Source organism: Symphalangus syndactylus, chromosome 4, assembly GCF_028878055.3.
Source record: "Symphalangus syndactylus isolate Jambi chromosome 4, NHGRI_mSymSyn1-v2.1_pri, whole genome shotgun sequence".
In the NCBI taxonomy this organism is placed as follows: Eukaryota; Metazoa; Chordata; class Mammalia; order Primates; family Hylobatidae; genus Symphalangus; species Symphalangus syndactylus.
In genome coordinates this window covers 94,028,022-94,053,088 of record NC_072426.2, presented here as the reverse complement: position 1 = coordinate 94,053,088, position 25,067 = coordinate 94,028,022, and the positions used below count along the sequence as shown (strand labels likewise).

The 25,067-nt window shown below is 51.0% G+C and overlaps 1 protein-coding gene across 2 annotated transcripts in view; it reads left to right on the top strand.

The window, feature by feature from the left end:
* The window catches only part of ANXA11 (annexin A11), a 49,313-nt gene that overhangs the window by 16,984 nt on the left and 7,262 nt on the right, over positions 1-25,067 (top strand). Inside the window, exons 2-10 of one of the 2 annotated variants that reach the window (XM_055275568.2) lie at positions 14,315-14,377; positions 16,270-16,385; positions 17,832-18,224; positions 19,869-19,956; positions 20,197-20,291; positions 20,967-21,080; positions 23,343-23,433; positions 23,865-23,944; positions 24,073-24,129. In XM_055275568.2, coding sequence (XP_055131543.1) covers positions 14,323-14,377; positions 16,270-16,385; positions 17,832-18,224; positions 19,869-19,956; positions 20,197-20,291; positions 20,967-21,080; positions 23,343-23,433; positions 23,865-23,944; positions 24,073-24,129 — 1,089 coding nt within the window. In that variant the 5' untranslated portion in view covers positions 14,315-14,322. Of the gene's footprint in view, positions 1-14,313; positions 14,378-16,269; positions 16,386-17,831; positions 18,225-19,868; positions 19,957-20,196; positions 20,292-20,966; positions 21,081-23,342; positions 23,434-23,864; positions 23,945-24,072; positions 24,130-25,067 lie in introns of those variants that run through there. The other variant, XM_063638171.1, reaches the window with a different exon arrangement.

Sequence of the window (25,067 nt, the reverse complement as noted above, 5' to 3'; positions counted from 1 at the left end):
TTTCTGCTTCCTTCCGGCAGAGCTGCTGGAAGGGTTGTCTTGTAGACAGTAACTGCTGCAGGACTTGGGATGTGGCACATCCCTGTGGGCCCAGGAGCTCTGGGAGAACCTGGGTTGGACTTTGCAGTGACTGGAGTGACCTGACAGCTAAGAGGGGTGGGATCGACAGGGAAGCCTCAGCCACCCTGGGACTTGTGCCCGATTGACATCAGCTCACTACCATTGTTTTGCTGGTCCCTCCTAGGTGGGCCCTCGCAGAAGCTCCCTCTGCTCAGGTGGTGTAACTGGTGGTGGCTTCCCCATGCGGAAGTGGGTAAACAAAGACAGAGACCTGTGTCCCCTCCCTGCCCCTGCCACCTGCACTTACACAACCCACTGTTTCCCATTTTGGGAGTGTGTGTGTGTGTGTGTGTGTGTGTACATCCTTAGGTTCTGTCTAAATCCGTTCAAGCTGCTGTAATAAAATATCATAGACCGGGTGGCTTATAAACAACAAAAGTACATTGCTCACAGTTCTGGAGGCTGGAAGTTGAAGATGAAGGTACCAGCAGACTCAGTGTCTGGTGAGGGCCCACTTTCTGGTTCACAAATAGGATAGCACCTTCTCCCTGTGTCCCCACATGGTGGAAAGGGTTGGGCCCTCTGGGCTCTCTTTTATAAGGCTGTGAATCCCATTCATGAGGACTCCAACCTCATAACCTTCCAGAGGCCCCACCTCCAAATGTCATCACGTTGGGAGTTGGGATTTCAATAAATGAATTTTGGGGAGACAGAAGTATTCAAACTATAGCAGGTCCTGGCCACACTTTGGAGTCAGGACTTGGGTGGGGGGCTTTTTCTGTCACTGCCACTGTGTCTGTTACAAGAACCTCAGCATCCTCCAGGACCTGAGTGCCCATCACATGCTGGCCTGCGAGGCAGCCAGATATTAACACTGTGTCTCTGTCACCTTCTTCCTCTGCTGCCCACTTTCCACTCCTCAGAAATTCTGAATTGGACTCAGCATTTGACTGAGCATTGGCTCTTATGTGAGCCTGTTTGGTGTGGGCAGGCCTCAGAGGTGACTCTTCCCACAAAGAGGAGTGGCCTGGTTTACAGGGAAGCCTGCTGTGGAGGAGCGTGACGGAGAGACCTGCGTGTGACGCTGTGTGCTCTCGGCCTGCCTTGTATGGAAAGTGAGTTCCTCCTCACTTGCCCCCACCCCCCTTCTCAGCACCTGGTCTGGAAAGGCAGGCAGGAGGAGAGAAGATGGCCCCGTCAGTGCCACACCTCAGTGAAAGTTATGAGGACAGGCTCAGTGCCCCCAGGGTTGGAGCTTCGTGCAGGCCGAGGCCCTGCCTCTGTGGGTCCCTCTCCCAGGCAGGTTTCCTCTCCGAGGGTCTTTCAGATCTCCCTGCCCCATGGCCTCCCTCCACCATCAGTCTTGCCTCCGCTACTCCTGGAGTGGAGCAGGCCCCCAGACACCCAGGCACGTGGAGGGGATGGAAAGAAAACAGCGCCAATTTCCTGTTGGTGCTTTCTCTACTGGGAGGCTGGAAAATCCAATACAGCCATGCCAGTATGCTCCCCACTCCCATCCTCCACCTGTCACACTGCCCTGACCCTCCCCAATTCCGTGTTTCTCTCCCATCCCCTCCCTTCCCCCTTCAGTCCCCACAGTTCTCATCCTGGGCATTATCAAATGGCCCAGGGTCCGCTCTTTCTTATTTTGTTTTGGAGAAACAGGATGTCATGATATGTTACATGATATAATGGGAACAAACTTGGTATTAAACTGTTACTATCCCCATTTTACAGATGGGGAAAACTGAGGTGCAGAAAGGTCACGTAAACTGTCAAGATCGCATTGCTGGTGGGGAGCAGGACTAGGATGTGAACCTAGGTAGTCTGGCTTCAGAGTCCATGTTCTTCTCACCATCCTCCATTGCTTTTAATGAAGTACCTGGGATCATACAGTGAAACCAGACTTAGAAGCCAGGTATCCTGATTTCGAATTCCATGCTATTTCATCATATCATATCTGCTTCTAAGAACTCAGTAGTCCTGAAAGAGTCCTGGGGAAGTTGATTTTCTGGCCCTCTTGTATTGACAGGTGCCCCCTCAAGCATTCCAAGCTCATACTCTTCCTAAGGTGAATCAGCACCTGAGTCTTTTGCTGGTGTAGAAGCCTATTCTCAACTTAGAGTCCCAGCTGTATTATAGTTATATAAACACACTGTCTGTCTGTCTGTCTGTCTCTCTCTCTCCCTCTCTCTCTCTCTCGTATTAGTTATATAAACACACTCTCTGTCTCTCTGTCTCTTTCTCCCTCTGTCTCTCTCTCTCTCTCACACACACACACACACACACACACACACATGGTCCCTGACTCAGGATGGTTGAACTTACAGTTTTTCAACTTTATGATGGGGTTACATCACTTTAAGAAGGGATGTAACCAGCTCCTCCACTTGTGATGGGGTTACAATGAGGCTACGGTTTTTATTGAGTGCATGTCACTCTTGCACCATCATAAAGTTGAAAAATCTTAAGTTGAACCATCATAAGTTGGGGAATGCTGTGTTGCCAGCATTAAATGCATTTTCAACTCATGATGGGTTTATTTGGATGTAACCCCATCATAAGTCGAGGAGCATCTGTATGTATTTATATTTAAAGTTCCTAACATTTAGAGATATGAACAGTTACAGATGAAATAATATATGGTGTCTGGGATTTGCTTCAAAACAATACAGGGGTGTGGGTGGGGTTTGGGATGAATCAAGATGGGCCTTGAGGTGATAATTGTTGAAGCTGAGGGATGATGGTTTATTAAACTGTTCTGTTTTATATAAGTGCTCCATAACAAAACCTTGTGAAAAAAGTCAGCCATTATTAATCAGCGCCTCTGTGATTAATGGATTAATTAGGATTGTGGCTCACTCCATGGAATTCCACAGCCACAGTTAGGTATGTGGTCCGCTGGGGCCAGCTCCTGCCACTGAAGGGGTGTGTGGGGCAGAGCTTGGGCTCTATCTGCCTTCCCTCGTCTTCATAGTTATGGGGGAAGTGTGAGCTGATGCACTGAGGGTTTCTGGAACCTTCTGGCTATGAGGAATGGCCTTGGCAGACCCTTGTTTAAAGCACGCTTATTGCAGTGTCTCCTTTTGCCCTTGAGGAGGGGTCTTCAAGTAGGTTGCCAAGGGCAGGACCCACTGGGACCACCAGTGAAGCCAGCCCAGCTTGGACAGAAGTGGCACCCATTTTGCAATGCAGCACTGTGAGGGGATGTCAGGTTTTGTCGTCAGCTGCCAGCAGGCCATGCTCTACCACGGACCCTCTCTGCCACACCCGTGTGATATGAGCAAGCCATGTCCCTGGTGTATTTTAGCTGCAAAACCGAGGAAGTTAGAACATGATCCCTTCCGATGTGGACATTTTGTGAATCTGTAAGTCTAGGATTTGGGGTGAAAGCTGAAAGAGGCCCCCTTCAGAAATCCTAAGATCCCAGAGGAAGGAAGGACCTCAAAAACGGATGCCCCTGGTTTTGCCCATGGGTCAAGCCAGGTCTGGGAGAGGAGGCCTGGCCTCAGGTTGCTGGCTGAGATCCTATTCTGGGTGAGATCCTTGGAACAGGGCTACCGTTCCAAGTAGTAGTAGTAGTAGTAGTAGTAGTAGTTAGTAGTAGTAGTAGTAGTAGTTAGTAGTAGTTAGTAGTAGTAGCAATAGTAGTAGTAGTTAGTAGTAATAGTAGTTAGTAGTAGTAGTTAGTAGTAGTAATAGTAGTAGTTAGTATTAGTAGCAGCAGTAGTAGTAGTAGTAGTTAGTAGTAGTAGTAGTAGTCGTAGTTAGTAGTAGTAGTTAGTAGTAGTAGTAGTAGTAGTTAGTAGCAGTAGTAGTAGTAGTAGTAGTTAGTAGTAGTAGTAGTACGTTTCTGCCTTGTCTTGGACCTTCCATCTTGAGTTCTGGGCTCCAGGCCCTTCTCTGCACCTTGCTCTAACCTGGTGCCTCCCTCTCTCCTGCCCAGTGACCTGGGACGAGTGCCCAGCCACTCACAGGGCACTGTGTGGAGGTCGTGAGCCACTCACATCAGCTCAGGGCTAAGTCTTCATTTCCCCAGCCCATGCTGGGAGGAGCACCAGGTTGGAATGTGAACTAAGAAGGAAAACTCCAAGCAAAACTCTCAACACTTCACCCTGCGACCACCAGATGTGTGGTTTTTTTCCCCACACTGACCAATTCTCTGACACTAACTGGGTGTCCTATAATGCAGCTCAATTCTGACCCTAACTGGAGTCACTGCAGACCCGATAGGTTAAAGGGCTCAGTCCCACAAGACCGCCAGATATATATTTCTTATATCACATTATCACCTGAGCCATTACTTAACCAGAGCCAAGCCTTCTGCTGGAGTGAAGAGAGTTTGCAGATGCATCAGTTTCTTTCCTCTTTTAAAAAAATTATGTACATATATGGGGAATGGGGGGCCAAGGGAGGGAGAGCTTTAGGACAAATACCTAATGCATGCGGGGTTCAAAACCTAGGTAACAGGTTGATAGGTGCAGCAAACCACTGTGGCACATGTATAACTATGTAACAAACCTGCATGTTCTGCACATGTATCCCAGAACTTAAAGCCAAAACAAAATGTACATATATCTGAGCATGTATAAACACATATGCATACACATTTTTATATTTATGTAAATATATATACATGTATTATACATTTCTATGTGTTTTAAACTATACGTTGAAAACTGCTTGGTGGTGACCTTTGTGTACAAGGATAGAGGGAAGTGGAAACCACAGAGTTTCCCTGTCCCTCTGCCCCCACACATGCACCCCCCGCCATCAGCACTCCCACCACAGTGGTATATTGTTACAGTCAGGGAAGCAACATTGACACGTCATTACCACCCCAAGTCCATAGTTTACGTTAGGGTTCACTCTTGGTGTTGAATATCTCCGGGTTTTGGCTGATGTGTAATGACGTGTATCCATCATTACAGCACCACACAGAATAGTTTTATTGCCCTACTGTTCCTGTGCTCCACCTATTCATTCTTTCCTCCCCCGACCTCTGGCAACTACTCATCTTTTTGCTGTCACCATAGTTGCTTTCTCCAGAATATCATAGAGTTACAGTCATACAGTGTGTAACCTTGGGTGCTTCCAAATTGTTGGCCATTATGAATAACACTACTGTGAATGTCCATGAGCAGGTTTTGTGTGCGGCAAAAGTTTTCAACTCATTTGGGTAAATACCAAGAGCATGATTGCTGGATCATTGGTAAAACTATGTTTAGTTTTGTAAGAAGCCACCAAACTGTCCTCCAAAGTGGCTGTACTGCTTTACATCCCCACCAGCGATGAATGAAAGTTCCCATTGCTCTGTATCCTCACCAGCATTTGGTGTTATCAGTGTTTTGGATTTTGGCCATTCTAATAGGTGTATAGTAGTATCTTATTGTTTTCATTTGCAATTTATTAATGACATGTTGAGCATCTTTTCATATGCTTATTTGCCACCTATATATCCTCTTCAGTGAAGTGTCTGTTCAGGTCTTTTGCCTATTTTTTAAATCATAAGGTTTTCTTGTTGAGATTTAAGAGTTCCTTGTATATTTTGGGTAATAGTCCCTTTATCAGATATGTCTTTTGCATTTATTTTCTCCCATTCTATGACTTGTGTTTTCTTTCTTTCATTTTATTTTATTTATTTATTTTTTATTTTTTTGAGACAGGGTTTCACTTCCTTCGCCCAGGCTGTAGTGCAATGGCGTGATCTGGGCTCACTGCAACCTCCTCCTCCCAGGCTCAAATGATTCTCCTGCCTCAGCCTCCTGAGTAGAGTAGCTGCGACCACAGTCACATGCCATGGTGCTCGGCTAATTTTTTTGTATTTTTTTTAAAGAGAGGGTCTCATTATGTTACCCAGGCTGGTCTCAAACTTCTGAGCTCAAATGATCTGGCTGCATCAGCCTCCCAGAGTGCTGGGATTATAGGCATGGACCACTGTGCCTGGGCTTGTCTTTTCATTTTAAAGAATATATCAGCAGGGATTATTGGACCTGCATGATTTAAACTATTGTCTTAGTTAATTTTGTGCTGCTCTAACAAAATATCACAGACTGAGTAATTTATAAGCAACAGTAGCTTATTTGGCTCACAGTTCTGGAGGCTGAGAAGATCGTGAGGCTGCATCTGGCAAGGACCTTCTTGCTGCTTCATAGCATAGCAGAAGACATCATGTGGGTAAGAGAGAGCATGTTATACTTTTGTAACAAACACACTGGTGGTAAGGAGCCCACTTCCTCCATAACACATTAATCCATTCATGAGGGTAGAGCCTCTTAAAGGTCCCGCCTCTCAGAACTGTTGTATTGACCATTAAGTTCGCAGCACATGAACTTTGGGGGATACATTTAAACAATAGCAATGATATATTTAAATTTTATGGATGCAACCTTATGGGGAAAGTATTTTAAAAAATAAATTGTGTGTGTGTGTGTAAAAACAGGTTAAGGATCTAATGTTAAAAAAACAACAACAAAAAAACAACTAATATATAAATGAATATTCCAGCCACCAGGCTGGGGAAGGCCCGTGGAAAATCACTCCACGAAAGCATCCACTCTGGTCCAGGTCTGCTTGGTTTGCTACTAGGCCCTGAGGGGCAGGGGGTGTCACTGCTGTGTGGCTTCTGGCCCGAGATGATGTTTCTAGGCACTTGCCTCTTAGCATTAGCCTGGTGTAGGCTCTGTTCCCAAATGAGCCCTGTGCTGTCCCTCTGGGGAGGACAGTGCAGAGTCCCAGGCATGGCACTGACACCATCCACCCCTCCTTTCCCTTCTGTGTCCCTGAAGTCAGGCAGGACACCAGCAAATGTGCATGACCTAGCCTTGCTGGTGGCTGGAGCCCATATCTCTATCTCCCATTGTTGGGTAGAGACACAGCAAGGCTTCCCTTTTGGTAGGGGGATGACTGAGTGGGGGCAGTGAGGCTCTTCTTGCTCTGGCAGTTGCCTCCTGTCCCAGTGTAGCATTTCTAGTTTCCTGTGTTAGCAGACTCCAGCTAGTACCCTTTTAGAGCCTGTGGAATTGAATGGTACACTTAAATACACATAACACAGCTTTAGGGAACAGGCCGTTTTGCAGCCCCTGAGAAGCACGCCCAGATAGCTGCTCTATGCTTTTGGCATTCACCGAACACCTTGAGGCTGGCTTCTGATGCAGTGCTGTCATGCCAGACTCCTGTCGACTTTAGTAGGGATGGCACCATGTTTGAGAGGCCGAAGAAGAGACCCAGAGCCAGTGAACAAGACATAGGGCTTATTGAGGGGACTTACATATGGGGCGGCCCAGTGGCGGCAGGCTGGATGGGAGGACCACTACTGTTTGTGAAAAGCATGCAGTTTGTGTAGCATTTTAATTTAGCATTCTCCTTCCTAACCTCCTCCACCTGGCAACCTTCATTTAACGCAGAACAAAGGGCCTTGATCTCCTGTATGGCCTGCATCCCATGGAATGGCTTAGGGGTTCTGATAAGGAATAGATCTCCAGGTTGGCCACAGTTCCTTAGCTCAGAACTCTGAACACACATTCTTCTTAGACTGTAGGGTCGTTCTGGGTATGCTTAAGTTAAGTGATTGCTGTCAGATGCATCCGCCATACAACAGTGGGGGTGCCTAGGTCTAGTCCGTGTCCCTAGAGCTTACTATTGTGAAGAAGAGTGTATTCGTCCATTCTCACACAACTATAAAGAAATATCTGAAACTGGGTAATTTATAAAGAAAAGAGGTTTAATTGGCTTGCAGTTCTGCAGGCTGGGCCTATCCCAGGTTGAAGGGCCCAGAATATGGGAACCAAGGACCAGCATTTTTAGTGAGCTCTCCAAGTGAGGGAAAGCATGATGCTGACATCTGCTTGGGGAGGCCTCAGGAAACTTACAATCATGTGGCAGGCAGATCTTAACCTGGCTGGAGCAGGAGGAAGAGAGGTGTGGGGAGGAGGCGCTACACACTTTTAAACAACCAGATCTCACTAGAACTCTATCATGAGAATAGCACCAAAGGGGGAAATCTGCCCCCATGATCCAGTCAACTCCCACCTGGCCCCCCACCTCCAATGCTGGGAATTACAATTCGATTGTGTTGTAATTACAAATTACAATTTGAGCAGAGACGTAAATCCAAACCATACCAAAGAGTGAGATCAGATAAGCTAGAGAGAGTGTCCAATACCTTAAGGGAAAGGGTGTTTCCTAGAGTGTGGACCACTGAACCAGTTACATCAGAATTACTGGGGATTGGGGGGTATGTATGCTTGTTTACATTTCAGATTCCTGGGCCTATCCCAGATTAAAAGGCCCAGAATATGGGGGCTAGGGCACTAGCATGTTTAGCGAGCTCTCCAGGTGATTATCATGCGTGATGAAGCGGTGTGGCCTGCAGGCAGGCAGCATCAGCATCACCTGGGAGCCATTGGAAATGCAACTTCTTGGGCCCTGCCCCAGAGACACTGATTCAGAGACTCTGGAGGTGGGGCCCAGCAATCTGGGTTTTAACAAGCCCTATAGGTGACTATTTTACAGAAGCACCGATATAACTGGAGAGGGCCCCAGCTGGATGAAATTAGGTGCACAGCTGCAGGTGGGTGGTTGCAGTGAGGAAGGAAGGGTGGTATTTGTGCTGCAGCCTGCCTTGAAAGGCAGGACCAGAGGCCAAAAGGTCCCCAGAGACAGGTTCCTAAGAATTGGACCAATCCCTAAGGAGGCCAGCTGCCTGCTGTGTGCAGGAGGCCTCTCCAGTGAGTCCCCGTGTCAGAGGGCCGTGATCAGAAGCAGGCGTAGAGCGGGGGACATGCCCCGGCCATCAGAATTGCACCAGCAGTGTGAAGCATGTCCCTTGCCCCATGCAAGGAAAGAAGGACGGGAGAGGCATTGGTCAGGGTGGGAGGTATGATTCTCATGGATGCCAGAGAGAGAGAGAGAGAGCAGGTCTGCTGGATTATAGCTATGTTGCCTCTCTCCTGGAGAGTGGGGGCTAGACAGGCTAGGGAGGGGGACATGAGGGCCTTAGAAGTCCTGCCGAGCCCAGATATGGCAGCCCTGGGGTGCCAGGAACGACTTCTCCAAGGACAGCCCCTTGCAGTGGCCTCTTTTGAAAAAATGCAGAGGTCACAGTTACCAGAAGACTGGACCATGAGCAGATTTCTTAATTTTCAAAGAAAAGGAGGAGAAGAATGCTGCTTCTGTGAGTCAGAGCTGTGTGCTAATCCTGCAGCTTCTAGCCTCCTAGAACATGGATAGCTGCGGGGGAGACTGGTCAGCGCTGGGAGCCTGTGTCCACCTGAAGGTCACCCCTGGCTATTGGGCTGCGTTTACTTTTCTCCTGGGGGTAATTAGGCAGATAAACAGGCTCTCTTCAGAGTAGATGTGCTAGCACCCTCACTTGGGCACGTGGAGAAATGTGTACTGGGTGGTGGCAGAGTGAGTTGGGGGAGAGCTGGTTAAATGCCTGCACCCACATGGTGCCTAGTGTTTGATGTTGAACTGGGGAGTTCTGAGTATGACAGTTCTGTAGTTTCCCTCGTTGGCCCTTTCGTCATGGTTACTTGGCAGAACACAAATGCCATGCTTATCGCATCCGTGGATGTAAAACAAAGCTGAGAGAGAGGGGGAAGATGTTTGATGTTGAGCAGAATCCCAGAAGGTCTCAGCAGACTGGAGCAATGGGCAGAACCCAGGGGAGAAATTTCACAGGAGCCCACATAAGGTCTCCGTGGCCTGGAAAACCCACGTGTACCAGTCCAGGAAGGTGGGGAGTAGCATCCACTGGAGGGAGATGAAGGTCCCGCCCTGCACTCTTCAGACCATACCTGGGGCCTTTGGTCCTGAAAAGAATCAAAAGAGGAAGATAAGAGTGGGGTCAGGCCAGGCATGTAATCCCAGAACTTGGGAGGCCGAGGCGGGCGGATCATCTGAGGTTGGGAGTTCGAGACCAGTCTGGCCAACATAGTGAAACTGTCTCTACTAAAAATACAAAAATCAGCCTGGCGTGGTGGCAGGTGCCTCAGGTGCCTGTAGTCCCAGCTACTTGGGAGGCTGTGGCAGGAGAATTGCTTGAACCGAAGAGGTGGAGGTTGCAGTGAGCCGAGATCACGCCACTGCACTGCAGCCTGGGCGACACAGTGAGACTCCGTCTCAAAAAAAAAAAAAAAAAAAAAAGTGGGGGGCAGGCTTAAAACTATTTCAGGCAGAGAATGATAGAGGGAAAAATGAGGCTATTCTTTCTAAGAAGGGAGGACTAGAGGTGTATCTTGGGGAGAGGGGAAGACCCAGGGTTGCAGGACCACAGCTCACAGTGGGGTCGACCTGCCCTATGGGGCCATGCAGGGCAGAACTCCTAGCCAGGAGGCAGATTTTGACTCCTGCTAGGAACTCCCTTAAAAGCCACCCCAGGAATGAGCTCCACGAGCGCCATCAAGGCCGGCCTGCAGGCCCTCCAGGGTTACCAAGGCTGCCTGGAACTGAATGGACCCTGTGTGTGTTCTTTTAGTCTTGGAAGACCAGCCAGGACTTTGGAGGCCAGAGGGCTAGCCTCAAGTGAGCTCAGAAATCTGCACCTGAATTGGGCCTTTTTAAAAGTTGTTTAATGGCCAATACGTACATGTGGCAGAAATGCACAGGGAACAGATCTAAACCGGAAGCCTCATTTTCTGGCCCCAGCTTTTCTCTCGAGAGGCAGCTAGTGTTAGCTAGTTTCTTGTGTGTCATTCCAAGGATGTCCGTGCACGTATACACACAGGAACCACTTAGTTTGTATGTTTCTGGGTTTTTTATTAGCTTAGTACATACACAGTACTGCACCTTGATTAATAATGGTGGTTGTGTCATCTTTCCATATACAGAGCTGGCTAATTCCAGAAATAGCTACAGAGTATCCATTGTTGGATCTGTTGTGGTTTATTTAACCAGCCTCATTGGTGGAGGTTTAGGAGTTGTTGCAGATAAGGCTGTAGCAAAATTCATGTCTGTATGACATTTCACACAGGTGTGTGTCTGGGGAAGACACTTACGGAAGTAGAGTTGCTGAGTCAAAGGTGTGTCATTTTAAATTTTGATATCTCTGTATTTTATTTATTTATTTATTTTGGAGACGGAGTCTCGCTCTGTCACCCAGGCTGGAGTGGAGTGGCACAATCTTGGCTCACTGCAACCTCCGCCTCCCAGGTTCCAGCCGTTCTCCTGCCTCAGCCTCCTGAGTAGCAGGGATTACAGGCACCCGCCACCACGCCTGGCTAATTTTTGTATTTTTAGTAGAGACAGGGTTTCACCATGGCCAGGCTGGTCTCGAACTCCTGACCTCGGGTAATCCGCCCCCCTTGGCCTCCCAAAGTGCTAGGGTTACAGGCGTGAGCCACTGCACCCAGCCGATATCTGTGTATTTTTAATTGGTGATTTCCTCAGCACATTGGTGAAGGTGAACATCTTCAGCTCCTTTTCTGTAACTGCCAGATCTGTTCACATCATTTGACAGTTTCTCTAGTGGTTATTGATCTTTTTCTTATTATATTAATAAAACTTTTTTCCTAAGTTTTTTTCTCATCTTTATTTTTTTAAATTTGTCTCTTACGCTGAAATTTTATTTTATGCCGTTGGTTCTTGGGGCTACTTCTTTCATTGCATTATTTGGCCTGGCTGGAATTTACTTGGTGTAAGGAACAGGGTGGTATCCAGCTTTTGTTTCTTGGGTTTTTTCCCTGGCCTGGCTGTGAATGGAGCTTTTGGCTTCATTTCTCTGAGAGGAGGCCAGGAGTGGAGAGTGTCTTTGGTGCTCAAAGGTCTTGCCTAGTGGTGTCTCCAGAGAGGAAGGTGACAGAGACACCATCCCGGCTCTTCCTGCTCACCTGTGGGGCAGTTCCTCCTATTAGAAGGTTCCTGGCCCACTGGTCATTTACATCTCCCAGGTTACCTCCTCACCAGTGAAGTCTGAGGGTTTGGCAGAGTCTGGGCAGAAGGGTCAGGCTGGGGCCAGGACAGGGAGGGCTTTGTACTGACAGCCCTCCCAGCCTCAGGGACACCCTCTCTGAAGGTGATACCACCGGGGACCTCATCCACCACGTGCTTAGGGGCTCAGAGAGACCGAAAACTGTGCAAGGAGTAGGTCCTTGGTCCACACTACAGGGAGCCAATTCCAGCTTTCTCCAAAGCCATAGGGCTTTGCCTACAGTCACCTCTGGACCCACTGACCCAAACAAATGACTACACCCATAGGGTTGTAAACCAGGCCCAACCTATGGGGACCGGTGGTACCTTAAGGAAGTTCTTTAGCTTCCTTAAAAACAGCATGTAGGCCGGGCACAGTGGCTCATGCCTGTAATCCCAGCACTGTGGGAGGCCGTGGCGGGCAGATCACTTGAGGCCAGGAGTTCAGACCAGCCTGGCCAACATGGCGAAACTCCATCTCTACTAAAAATACAAAAATTAGCCAGGGATGGTTGCACCCTCCTGTTGGAGGCTGAGGCACAAGAATCCCTTGATCCCAGGAGGTGGAGGTTACAGTGAGCTGAGATCGCACCACTGCACTCCAGCCTGGGTGATAGAGTGAGACCCTGTTTAAAAAATAAAAGTAGGCCAGGCATGGTGGCTCATGCCTGTAATCTTAACACTTTGGGAAGCTGAGGCAGGCAGATCACCTGAGGTCAGGAGTTCGAGACCAGCCTGGCCAACATGGTGAAACCCCGTCTCTACTAAAAGTACAAAAATTAGCCAGGCGTGGTGGCGGGCACCTGTAATCCTAGCTACTTGGGAGGCTGAGGCAGGAGAATCACTTGAACCCAGGAGGCAGAGGTTGCAGTGAGCCGAGATCACACCATTGCACTCCAGCCTGGATTACAGAGTGAGACCCTGTCTCAAAAAAATAAAAATAAATAATAAAAACTTAAAAAGAACAGCATATACCAGCCTGGGCAACATAGACTCTCAAAAAAAAATTAGCTGGGTGTGGTGGCACATGTCTTTAGGAGGCTGAGGCGGGAGGATTACCTGATCCCAGGAGGTCAAGGCTGCAGTGAGCCATGATTGTGCCAGTGCACTCCAGCCTGGGTGACAGAGCAAGACCCTGTCTCAAACAAACAAAACCCAATGTGCCCAGTTCTTCAAGATAGATATGAAGGGCAGCTAGACTCTTATAGTTGGACAGCATGGCCAGAACAGTGGTCTTCAAAGTGGGTTCCCTGGACCAGTAACATCATCTGGGAACTTGTTCAAAATGCAAAAACTGGTTCCACTGTCTCAGAAACTCTTGGTGGTGGAGCCCAGCAATGTGTTTTAACAATCCCATCAGGTGATTCTGATATGCATTGCAGCGTGAGACCCAGTGTGTAAAAATAAGCCGCATATCCGAGACGAGCAGGTGTGATTGTTGAGGAAGCCTGCAGGTTTCCTCACATGCCCGCCTACCACTGGGTGTCTCTGCAAACTGCAGCAGCAGCTGCTATTAGCAAGAGCAGGCAGGTTGCACAGTGTGGCCGGTGTCACAGCAGATCTGTGTCCCTCCTCACAATTTAACTGGCAGGGGACATTGCCAAGGGATCTATGTTCAGAGGGACTTCGTGAGAGCAGGTGTCTCACCTGGCACCTGTCCAGGCCACTCTTCTTCCCTTACTGACAGATCTGCAAATCACTTACTTCCCTTAATCAGCAGCCTCTGCTGCAGAAACAGGGTGGTGCTGCCTCATTTGCCCTGGTTCTTCACCCTGCATCAGATGAACCTCCTGAGGGCCCTTTTTGCTTCTAGGAACGATGATTCCATACCTTACCAGGTCCCCTTGCCTGATGAACCAGAGGTTGGAGAATGAGGAGAGACAGGGGTCTCTGACTTCCCCTGTTGCTGGAGGGATGGCAATAAGGACACCGGAAGATAAATAGACAGACCTAGAGTCCTGAGAATGAGGCAGTGCGTCTCTACCTCTGAGGTGGGAGAACAGGCTCAGAGGCGCACTGCATCCTTGCCAGCAGAGGCAGGAGCAAAGCTTCAGTGAGAGGGCCTTTCAGGGAAACAGGCTCGTGGGCAGTGAATCCTGTCACTGTGGGTGGGGCCGGGGGTGTAGCACTGGCCCAGAAGTCAGGCAGCATGCTGGTGGGTACTGTTTCTAGCTGGAGGCACCAGCAGGAGACAGTGAACTGGTCTGCAACAAGCAGGGCAGATGCAGCAGCTCTTCTGCAGGGTCCCGGTTGTGGTGGTGGCTGCCCTCTTGAGAAGCTGGGTCCCACAGGCCAGCAGAGGCTCCCAGGCAGAGCCTGAGTGTACTTTCCTCTTCTCTTCCAGATCTAACCATGAGCTACCCTGGCTATCCCCCGCCCCCAGGTGGCTACCCACCAGCTGCACCAGGTAAGAGGGTCTGCGGTGGGGAGGAGAGTGAATGCTGCCTCTGTACAGTGGCTGGGAGTGGAGAGGGGAGAACAGTAGTTTCCTCACTCCCCTCGTCCCCTCACAGCACGGCCCAGCAGGGGAGGAGAGGACAACAGGGGTAGAGGGACAGCCAGCCGAGGCAGGGGCTGGAGGAAGAGCATGATGCTGAGGCCATCGGAGGCCTGGGTTTGATACTGGCTCCAGAAAGCCCTGGACCAGGCCCAGGGCTGGGTCTCTTGCCTTACTCTCTAGTAACAGTGGGCAAATGCTGTCACTTTGAGACTCAGTTTTCTTCTCTGCAAAATTGCTTCAAGGATTTCTCCCGCATTAGGTGGTCCTGGATAGTGATGAGATAGGCAGGCAGAGCGACGCGATGTCTTCCAAAGCATTGCTAGGTGATGTTTGCCCCTTGCCACCTCTCCTACCCTCTGCTCAAGGTGTGTGAGTTTGCAGCAACAAGATCCCCCTTGCCAAGAGAGGAAGTGGAGGCAGATGCTAAGGGTCAAAGGTCACTCACTCCCTGTTTTCTGCAGGAGCTGTGGGTAGTCACATGGAGAAGTCGTCTTCTCTGGCCCTGGCCCCTTTAGGTCCTCAAATGAGATTTGGTCCCCACTGTGGGAAAGGAAATATGAGGGCTCATGAGACCAAGGGGAGAAAAGGGCCATTCCAAGGCTGGTCATCCTGCGGGTGCCTGAGTCGCTGTCCCTCGTCCCAGGGGACTCCTAGGCATCATTCATTTCTTTGGAGCTGAGGTCCTGTGGTTTGAGCACCCCCTGACCTGCAGGCCATTTACCTTCCCTCCCATTCAGCAGGTGAAGAACAGACTTAGACTGAGAGGTGGCTCAGCTGCTGTCCCAGGGCACGTTAGGGGCTGAGCTGGGCCACTGCCCTCTGAATGAGCCCACCCCAGGTTGGCTGGCACTGGCCTCGGTTCCCTCTCTATAGTAGAAATCCTGCCATCCAGATCCTGCCACTGCCACCTTTGCTAGCACAGCTGAGCAGCCTCTGAGCAGCAAGAGAGGAGGAGACAGGAGATTTAGGGAAGGTTCGTCCTGGAGGGTCTGGAGCCCTGGAGATGAAGAGCCTATCCGAAGCTGCCATGTACAGGAAAGCATCTAATAGGCCAGAGGCTGCATGATGATGTCGAATGCCCATGGGGCACCCAGCTGAGCCCTGCAGGTGTTAACTCAGTCTTCGTCACAGCAGTCTAGGCATACACTCACCATTAGCCCATTTGTCAGCTGAGGAAACAAGCCTAAGGAGGGTGAAAGCCTTGCCCCAGGGCACATACCGGGTCCTGCAGGTTTCAGAGCGGGCTTTTCACCTCTGTTTCTTCCTATCCTCTCGTGGACTGGTATCTGTGTTTACCATGACCCAGCCCCATCTCCCTCCAGCCTCTTACCCTGCTTCTCCCTGCCTTTTACAGACGTGTAATACCAAACAGCCAAACCCCCTCCTGCCAATGCCTTTGCATTACTGAAATCTCAGAGCTCCCTGTGGTCACCTCTGTCATGGGCTCAGCATGGTATCCCACAACAGTCTGTCATTGTCTGTCCTCCTGCTCCATGATGGTGAACTTGGGAGGGCAGAGCCTGCCTGGGCTCTCCCAACCTCCTTAATACCCCACAGAGGGTCTTGGGAGTGTTTGGGGAACTCCACCTTCCTCCCTGGGAAGAGGGGAAGGTTTTCCCTCCTCTGCCAGTGGGATAGGGGGAGACTTCCCTCCTGGTGTTTTCATGTGGTCTGTGGTGTCCCGAGGCTCGAGGCTCTACTGGGCCTCCCTTCCTGACCACCTGGGAGCTCGCATCTCTGCCTTTCCCCGTGTGGTGGGGGACTGGCAGGGGGGCTAAAGGGCTTGGTGTTGCTTTCAGGTGGTGGTCCCTGGGGAGGCGCTGCCTACCCTCCTCCACCCAGCATGCCCCCCATCGGGCTGGATAACGTGGCCAACTATGCGGGGCAGTTCAACCAGGACTACCTCTCGGGAATGGTAAGTCCAGCCCTCCTGCTGAGGCAGCCCTGGGGCCACACCTGCGTGGCCAGAGGAATCAAAGCTGCTGGCCTCTGGGGCTCCAGAGTTGTCTATGTGTGTGTTGCTGTGGTGTGTAGTGTGTTGAGCTGTACCTTAGAACAGGGTTTTCATCAGGCTTCTGCCACATGCTCTCTGCCCCTCTAAGGGTCTCACTTTTCCCATCTGTAAAATGAAGGGAAGGGGATCAGATGATCTCACAGGTCCCTTTCAGCCCTGCGGGGTTAGGGTTGGGAAGGTGGCGAGGGTATGTGCATGAGTGTGCATGCACGTGCTATGTATGAGTATCCACATTCATATACCTGCGTGTGCATGTGTGTACATATGGAGGGCTCTTCTGGTTAGGCCTGGGTGGGTGTGTGGCAGGTATCTTGGGCAGACATGCTACTTTTTAAATTTGTTGTTTTGCTTTTAAAATAATACATTTTATGATTTGAAAACAAAACGTATGCTTAGTTTATGATTTGAAAACAAACGTATGCTTAGAGGAAATGATGCAACCAATACACACCCTAATTTGTGCCAGGCCCAGTTCTAGGCACTGGAGATACGTGAATAAAACAAACAAAAATCTCAGCCGTGCTGCATTTATCATCTATGGGGAAAAGACAGGCAGTAACTTAAGTCAACGATGTGATGTTATTGAAAGTGTAGGTGCCATGGGAACAAGATGACCAGGGTAAAGGGGTCAGGAGTGGGGGTGGGGTGATGTAAGGATGATTTTAAGTTAGCGGTAAGGTGGGTCTGGCTGAAAAGAGGATGTGTGAGCAAAGACCTGCAGCAGGGGAAGGAAGTGCTGTATGGATGTCTAGGGAATGCCAGTGCCCTGAGGTGCCAAGGGGTGTGAGGTGCTCAGGGACAGGGAGGAGAGGCCAGTGTGGCTAAAGTGGAAAGGCCGAGGGGGTGAGATGGGAAATGAAGTCTGGGGGTCCAGCTCTTGCAGGGTGTAGGAGGCTATCCATCCTAAGGATTTAGGCTTTTATTCCTGGTGAGTGCAGATTCACCTGAGCATGCCTGCCAGAGGTGTCTGTGGGTAGCAGGCTGATGTGATGGGGGGGCCCCCAACCCTGCATATGGGACCCACGCGCCTTCTTGGGCAGTGAGCTCTTAACCTTCACCCAGGTGGTCTGGGATGGGAGGAGCAACCATGTGGAGAGGCAAGGCATCTCCCCTGCAGAAGGGGATGAGGATCTCTGGTTTGGATCCAGTCGCACTGTTTACTGGCTGTGTAGCTTTGAGCAAGTAAACTTATTCTGTGGTCTGTGAAATGGGTATAACGATACTTCATATTCCACAAGCGGAGATGCTGTGAGGACTGACTTGGCTTAGGTATGAAAAAGGGTGGAGGGTGGAGGACAGAGTGCAGCGGAGCCCATTGGCCTCAGGCTCTGCTTTGTGTCCTTGCAGGCGGCCAACATGTCTGGGACATTTGGAGGAGCCAACGTGCCCAACCTGTACCCTGGGGCCCCTGGGGCTGGCTACCCACCACTGCCCCCTGGTGGCTTTGGGCAGCCCCCCTCTGCCCAGCAGCCTGTTCCTCCCTATGGGATGTATCCACCCCCAGGAGGAAACCCACCCTCCGGGATGCCCTCATATCCGCCATACCCAGGGGCCCCTGTGCCGGGCCAGCCCATGCCACCCCCCGGACAGCAGCCCCCAGGAGCCTACCCTGGGCAGCCACCAGTGACCTACCCTGGTCAGCCTCCAGTGCCACTCCCTGGGCAGCAGCAGCAGCCAGTGCCGAGTTACCCAGGATACCCGGGGTCTGGGACTGTCACCCCCGCTGTGCCCCCAACCCAGGTGAGTGCCATCCCACTGCCTCCCTCGGTCCAGGCCTGGGCCCCAAAGGCTGGAGACACATGGCCCAGTAGCTGGGGAGACAGGGAAAGGCGCAGGCCTACAGCTGCAACTTCTTGTTTTAACAAACAGTGTCGGCCGGGTGCAGTGGCTGATGCCTGTAATCCCAGCACTTTGGGAAGCTGAGGTGGGCAGATCGCTTGAGCCCAGGAGTTCAAGACCAACCTGGGCAAAATGGTGAAACCTTGTCTCTACTAAAAATAGAAAAAAAATTAGCTGGGCATGGTGGTGCATACCTATAGGCCCAGCTACTCAGGAAGCTGAGGTGGGAGGATCACCTGAGCCCAGGAGACAGAGGTTGCAGTGAGCCGGGATCATGCCACTGCACTCACTCCAGCCTAGGCGACAGAGTAAGACCCTGTCTTTAAAAAAAACAAAAAACAGAAAAACAAAGAGCGTCACCTTCTTGCAGACTCCCCACCTCTAGGTTGTATTGCTTAAGGCCCAAGGGAGCTGTCCTGTTTCTCCTAGTGTGATGAGACACTCCACATGCGAGTTGGGTCAGAACGCCCGTGGAGAGTACTCCTTATTCCTCTGTGTCATTTACTGCCTGGGCTGCGTGTTTTGTAAGAACTGCACAGGCCACCTGGCCCAAGGCTTTGTGCCCAACAGCTGTCTTCGGTCCCCTTGATATGCGCCCCCCCCCCCCCCCACAGACAGGTTTTGGAGGATTCTTAAAATTCCCTTTGGGTAGGGAGAATGTTGGCAGTTCCTCCAGGGTTGATCTTGGCTCATTTTGGAGAACAGTTAGTGTTTGCAGAGCCTAGAATTCGTTGTCATGGTTCTGTGGCCCAACCAGCCAGCACAGGGGTAGTGGTATGTGCTTGATGACTATTTTTAGACAGAGGGTCTCCTTTCCTCCTTCCCTTCCATACCCACACGTTCCCCCACCCTGTGCCGTCCTCCAGCCTCCCTCCCTTATCTTTTCCCTGAGATGCCCCCATAATTGTGTTATAACCAGTTTGTTCCGGCCCCTAGAAAGACAATCCACTGGGAGATAGTTTAGCCTGGAAAGTTCCAGTTTGTGGGGTTGTGCAGCTGTCAGGGTCTGGAGGAAGTCCGGCAGATGCTAGTCTAGAGAACAGTGCGAGGGAACCAGTGCTAGATCAAGAGGTCGTCAGGCTGCCATGCACAGTTGTGGAGGCTGAATACCTGTACCCACTGGAGGGGACACGTGGGCTAGCCAGCCCCATTAGGAGTACCCATGTGTGCTCACATGTGCTGTGGAGGCCAGGCATCGATGAGATAGGCCACAGCCCCTGCTCCCGAGACCTGCCCTTCATCAGGAGCCTGAGCCCCAGCCTTGGAGGACCTGGGCACTGGGCAGATTTTCAGTGTCAGGACTCACCTATAGGTCAGCTCCCAGCCACTGGAGCCAGTAAAAGCTTCAGTACTAGAACACAAGGCCAGATAACAGTCAAGTTAGGCAGACTCAGCGTAGAGTCCTCTGCGTTGTTGACTGTGGACTCCTTTAGATACTCCAACTCTTAGAGAAAGGGCTGTTCCCAGAGTTTAGAGGTGGAGCAGCCTCGAATGTGGGGAAGGCGGCATGCACATCATCTTACCTGAGACTGTTTGTTCGAGTAGTTTGGAAGCCGAGGCACCATAGCTGATGCTCCCGGCTTTGACCCCCTGCGAGATGCTGAGGTCCTGCGGAAGGCCATGAAAGGCTTCGGTAAGAGACCCTGGGCGGCTCAAATCCTACCCCCTGCCCCCTATTCCCCAGGCAGTTTCACTGTGGTTCTGTAGGCTGGGGTAGCTGGGGGACGCGGACCTGGCCGCAGAGGTGATAGAAGGTGGATGTGGGGGTGTGGCTGGCATGCCCAGGACAGTTGAGGGGCCCAGGCCAGGGAAGTCTCAGCTGCAGAGCGTCTCATGACCCCTACCCGACCCACCCCTGCTGCCTTTCCTCCAGGGACGGATGAGCAGGCCATCATCGACTGCCTGGGGAGTCGCTCCAACAAGCAGCGGCAGCAGATCCTCCTTTCCTTCAAGACGGCTTACGGCAAGGCGAGCTGTGGGGTGGGGGCGCGGGACAGTGAGGCGTGTCCTGGGCTCAGCACAGCCCTGCTCACCCCTGTTTTTCCTTGGGTGGGCCCGGATCTCCCAGATGGACAGTAAGGAGCAGGAGGGCATTTCCTTCTGCCCATCCGGCTGGTGGCATCGTTGGGAGGTGAAGGATGCCACAGGGTGCCAAGGTTTGCTGAGAGGCTCCAGACATCTAGCCTGGATTCTAGCCCTTGCTCTGCCACATCTCACTGAGGTTGTGGCCACATCATTTTCCTACCCCTGCCCTCTTCATGGCCACCCTGGGGGGTTTAGCTGATGTAAGAACTTTGCAGGGAAAGGCTGTTGAGTGCTGCCCAAGTATGAGGGGTGTGTATGAGTGCATTTTGAACTTCTGGGGTTTTGAATCTTAGAAAGGTAAAAATTGGGTAAATATTTATTAGATTTGTGTTCTAGCCCAGTGCTTCTCACACTTCAATGTGTCACCGATCCCCTGGGCATCTTGGTAAAATGCGGGAGGTTTGGGGCAGGGCTGAGAGCAGGCTTTTCTCTCGGGCCCCTGGGGGTTGTTCATGCTGCTGCTCCTCAAATCTGGGATATGGCTCTTATTAATCACCTCCTGTGGATTTTTAAAATAGACTTGTTTTTGTTTGTTTGTTTGTTTGAATATCCAATCAGGATTTGATCAAAGATCTGAAATCTGAACTGTCAGGAAACTTTGAGAAGACAATCTTGGCTCTGATGAAGACCCCAGTCCTCTTTGACGCTTATGAGATAAAGGAAGCCATCAAGGTGTGTATGTGTGTACGTGTGTGTGTGTGTGTGTGTGTGTGTTCATGCGTGTGGACATACAGCCCAAAAGGAGGCCTGGACGGCGTGCTGTGTTCTAGCCCACTCATTAGCTGCTGTTGTCAGTATGGCTCCCAGGCCTTCCTGGGTTGGATTCCACATGCTGTAGAAAAGGGTACTCCCTGTGATTTCCCCAAGAGGCAAATGACAGACCCATCATCATCAGGGAGGTTTAAGTCTCTCTCCATCTTAAAGAAATGGTGGAGCTAGGGTTTGAAGGTTGCGATTCTGTGGTAAGAAGAGGGGTAGGAGGCCGGGCGCGGTGGCTCACGCCTGTAATCCCAGCACTTTGGGAGGCCGAGGCGGGTGGATCACAAGGTCAGGAGATCGAGACCATCCTGGCTAACACAGTGAAACCCCGTCTCTACTAAAAACAATACAAAAAAAAAAAAAAAAAATTAGCCGGGCGCAGTGGCAGGCGCCTGTAGTCCCAGCTACTCGGGAGGCTGAGGCAGGAAAATGGCGTGAACCCGGGAGGCGGAGCTTGCGGTGAGCCGAGATAGCACCACTGCACTCCAGCCTGGGCAAAAGAGCGAGATTCTGTCTCAAAAAAAAAAAAAGAAGAGGGGTAGGAGGCTGTGGTTGGTATCGTTCTCATTCTTTAGGACTCTGTTACTAGCAAATGACAGAAACACACTTCGGTTTAAGAACAAAAGTGGAGAATCAGTTGTGTGGGTAAAGCCAAGCTGCCTGGCGTGGAGAGGGCCAGGCCAGACGTCTCTCTGTTCTCTGTCTCTCCGGAGCGCCCGCTCTTCTGTCAGTTTCTGTGCTTCTCCTGCCATGGCTGCTTCATGCGGGGTGGGAGGGGGGGCCTGTCGACCACTCTCTGCATACCTATGAGACCCAGCTCCAGAAGAGACCAGCAGGGTCTCCAAACTGGGGCGGGTTCTGACGGGCCCGGCTTGGGCTCACTGTTTCCTTCAGTCCTGTGGGTTTTGACCGAGGGGTGGGTCCTGTCCATTCTGTGCAGTCCTGCAGCTCTGTGTGCAACCTGCAGGCAGGGGCAGGCAGCTCGCTTGGAAGGGGAATCCCATGAGTCAGGCTGGAGCCCAGAAGGAGCCTGTCACTCAGAGGCCTGATAAGCACAGTAAATGTTCCCTCCTTCAGGAGAAGCAGAGACTTCAGTGTGGTGGCCTGGAAAGGAGAGGGGCCTCCGCTGAAACACATCTACATGTGTTATTCTAGGGAGGGGGTCAGGAGGCCATCAGGCAAGGCGATGGCCCGGGGCCCCAGGGAGTGGACCCAGACATTTCCCTGGCCCCCGTCTTCAGCCGGAGTCATGAGCTGGTGGTTGTGGAGTGTTAGAAACCACACAGGTTTGGGGCAGCTGTCACTCACCAGCTGTGTGTCCTTGAGCACCTGTGAAATGGGGACAGTGAATGCTGTCTCAGGACATGCTGGGACTACTGGGTGAGGGGCTAACGTGTAGTAACCCAATAGTAGCTGTGGCAGGAAACAGCTGACACAATGTCACACGTCCTGCCTGACAGGCCCTAAGTGCTCTACATACATTAACTCACTTAATCCTCATGACTTTTCTGTGAGGTAGGTCCTAGTATCACTCCCGCCTTACAGACAAGGAACTGGAAGCACAGAGAGGTTAAGTAATGTGCCCAAGGTCACACAGCTGGTAAGCTGCAGAGCCAGGATTCAAACCAACATACAAGCCAGGCTGCCCAGCCTGTCCTCTACCGTGTCAACTGTCCCTGGCATGGTTGTTCCATTCGTCCTTGTTGTTCCTGCCTTTTCCTAGTTGTTTTCAGACATTCCACCATCCCCTCTAGGACCAGGGTTTCGTATGTCCACTTGGATCTCTCTTGCTTTTTACCCATTTTTTTCAGTTGTTATCATCTCACTTCCGGCTGAACTCTAAATAAAGCAGGACTCGGTCCACATTTTAACCCAACCATTTACTGTGTGGCCTTGGACCGGCCAGTACCCCTCTCTGATGCTCAGTTTTCTGATCCATGGGGATGTCCCTTTGTGCGAGCCCTACTCATCACCACTGCCACTGTCATTGTGCTTGCTCGGGCTATGGAGAGGAGCTGACTCCCTCGAGCCTGGGAGTGGCCGGAGGGTGTGTCTCTGTGTCAGGGGCCTCTGTTGCTGGGGTCAGGGCAGCAGCATGGCTCCTACTCTTTTTCCCGGGTGCTGGTGAGGCTGCTGGAACAAGCTCATGGTTGGTTGTATTCTCTGCCCCTGCAGGGGGTTGGCACTGATGAAGCCTGCCTAATTGAGATCCTCGCTTCCCGCAGCAATGAGCACATCCGAGAATTAAACAGAGCCTACAAAGCAGGTGAGGCTGCTCCCTCTGCCCTCTGCCCTCTGCAGATCCCTGTGCTCTTGGGGCTGTGGCCTCACTCTCTCCTAGGGCCTCTTACTCCTTCCTGGCCTTCTTATCAACCCATCTTCTGCCATCCCCAATACTTTAGGCTTTGACCCAAGACCCAGCCCTTCCTTCTGTTTATACATAGTGCAAATGACTAAAGTAAGAGAGAGCCAGGGAAAACCTGGATGTGGTTTGGGTAAGGCTGACTAGAGGCCAGGTCAGCCTGGAGGTCACAGGCTTGTATATCCCTGAAGGGCCATATGGGCTATTTGTTCTCTCAAGCCCAAGCCAAGACCTCCAGCCTTTTTCTCCCCAGTACCCACTGTTGATAGTGTTTTGCAATGAGCAGCTCCATAAAGAGAGCTACAGGGTGGACCTTCCTTGCTTCTCCCTTTCAGAATTCAAAAAGACCCTGGAAGAGGCCATTCGAAGCGACACATCAGGGCACTTCCAGAGGCTCCTCATCTCTCTCTCTCAGGTACTTTTCCCACGACAGGGCTCAGGGCCCCCAAGCCGTGCAAGTCAAAGAGATGGGATCCCAGCAATGAGGAAAGGGAACAGAAATGGGGAAGGAGTGGGCTTAACCATACACCTGCTTCCTTTCAGGGAAACCGTGATGAAAGCACAAACGTGGACATGTCTCTCGCCCAGAGAGATGCCCAGGTGAGTGTGATGGCCAGGCCCCTGGACTTCCTAAAGCAGGGATGTACCCTGCTTTCTTGCTTCTTGAGAGAGGTGCCCTAGGGTGGAAAGAACAATAGATAAGCAATGGGTTGCAGATGCTGTGAGTTTCAGAGGCGCTGTACTGCTCAACTGTATGACCTAGAGCAGGTCATCTGACCTCCTGGGCTTCAGCTTCCCCACCTATATGAGGGAACATGTGAGATAATTAGTATTTCAATAGTTGATAGATCACGGTTTTGGATATGGGATTTCATGTGACAGCGTACTTTCCCCATGTTTAGTTGCACATACCATTATGTTTGCAAAGGGGCAGAATTTGCACTTGCCTATTAAGTTTTTGAGGGTTTGAGCCTAGAAACCAGCTGCCACATTAGTTGAGCACCGTTAGAATTCTGTCATTGTCCCCCTTGTGAGTTGCAGACAAAAGGCAAAAAGTCCAAGCAAAGTCCAGGCATCTGAGCTACTCTCTTGAAAAGTTTGGGTTTCCCACTAATGAATTTCAACCGTAGTATTATGGCAGGGCAGAGCCATGACTTCCTGGTGGGGTGGAGTTGGCCATACCTCTCTGTCTCCCTTCACTGCTCTTGTCATCCACGGCAGGGCATTCACCAGAAGCTGCCAGGGGTCTAAATTATCTCTACCATCTGCGGGATTGGAGTGAGACCTCAAGGAATGCCCCCTTGTTAGTGTTAGAGGAGAGCTACTCCTCTGGTCTGGTCCTTTTGCTTTCCGGATGAGGAAACTGAGGCTCAAAAAGTTTGAGCACTGTTCCCAACTGAAAGCTAGAGGCAGAGCCTGGACAAGGGCCTATACCCCTGGCTCGGTCCTCTGTGCCCAGTTAGCACCTGCCTCTGCCCTGGTCTCAGACCTGCTGCTCCTGCAGGGTCTGCCTTATTCAGTGTCTCTCTGGCTGGTAA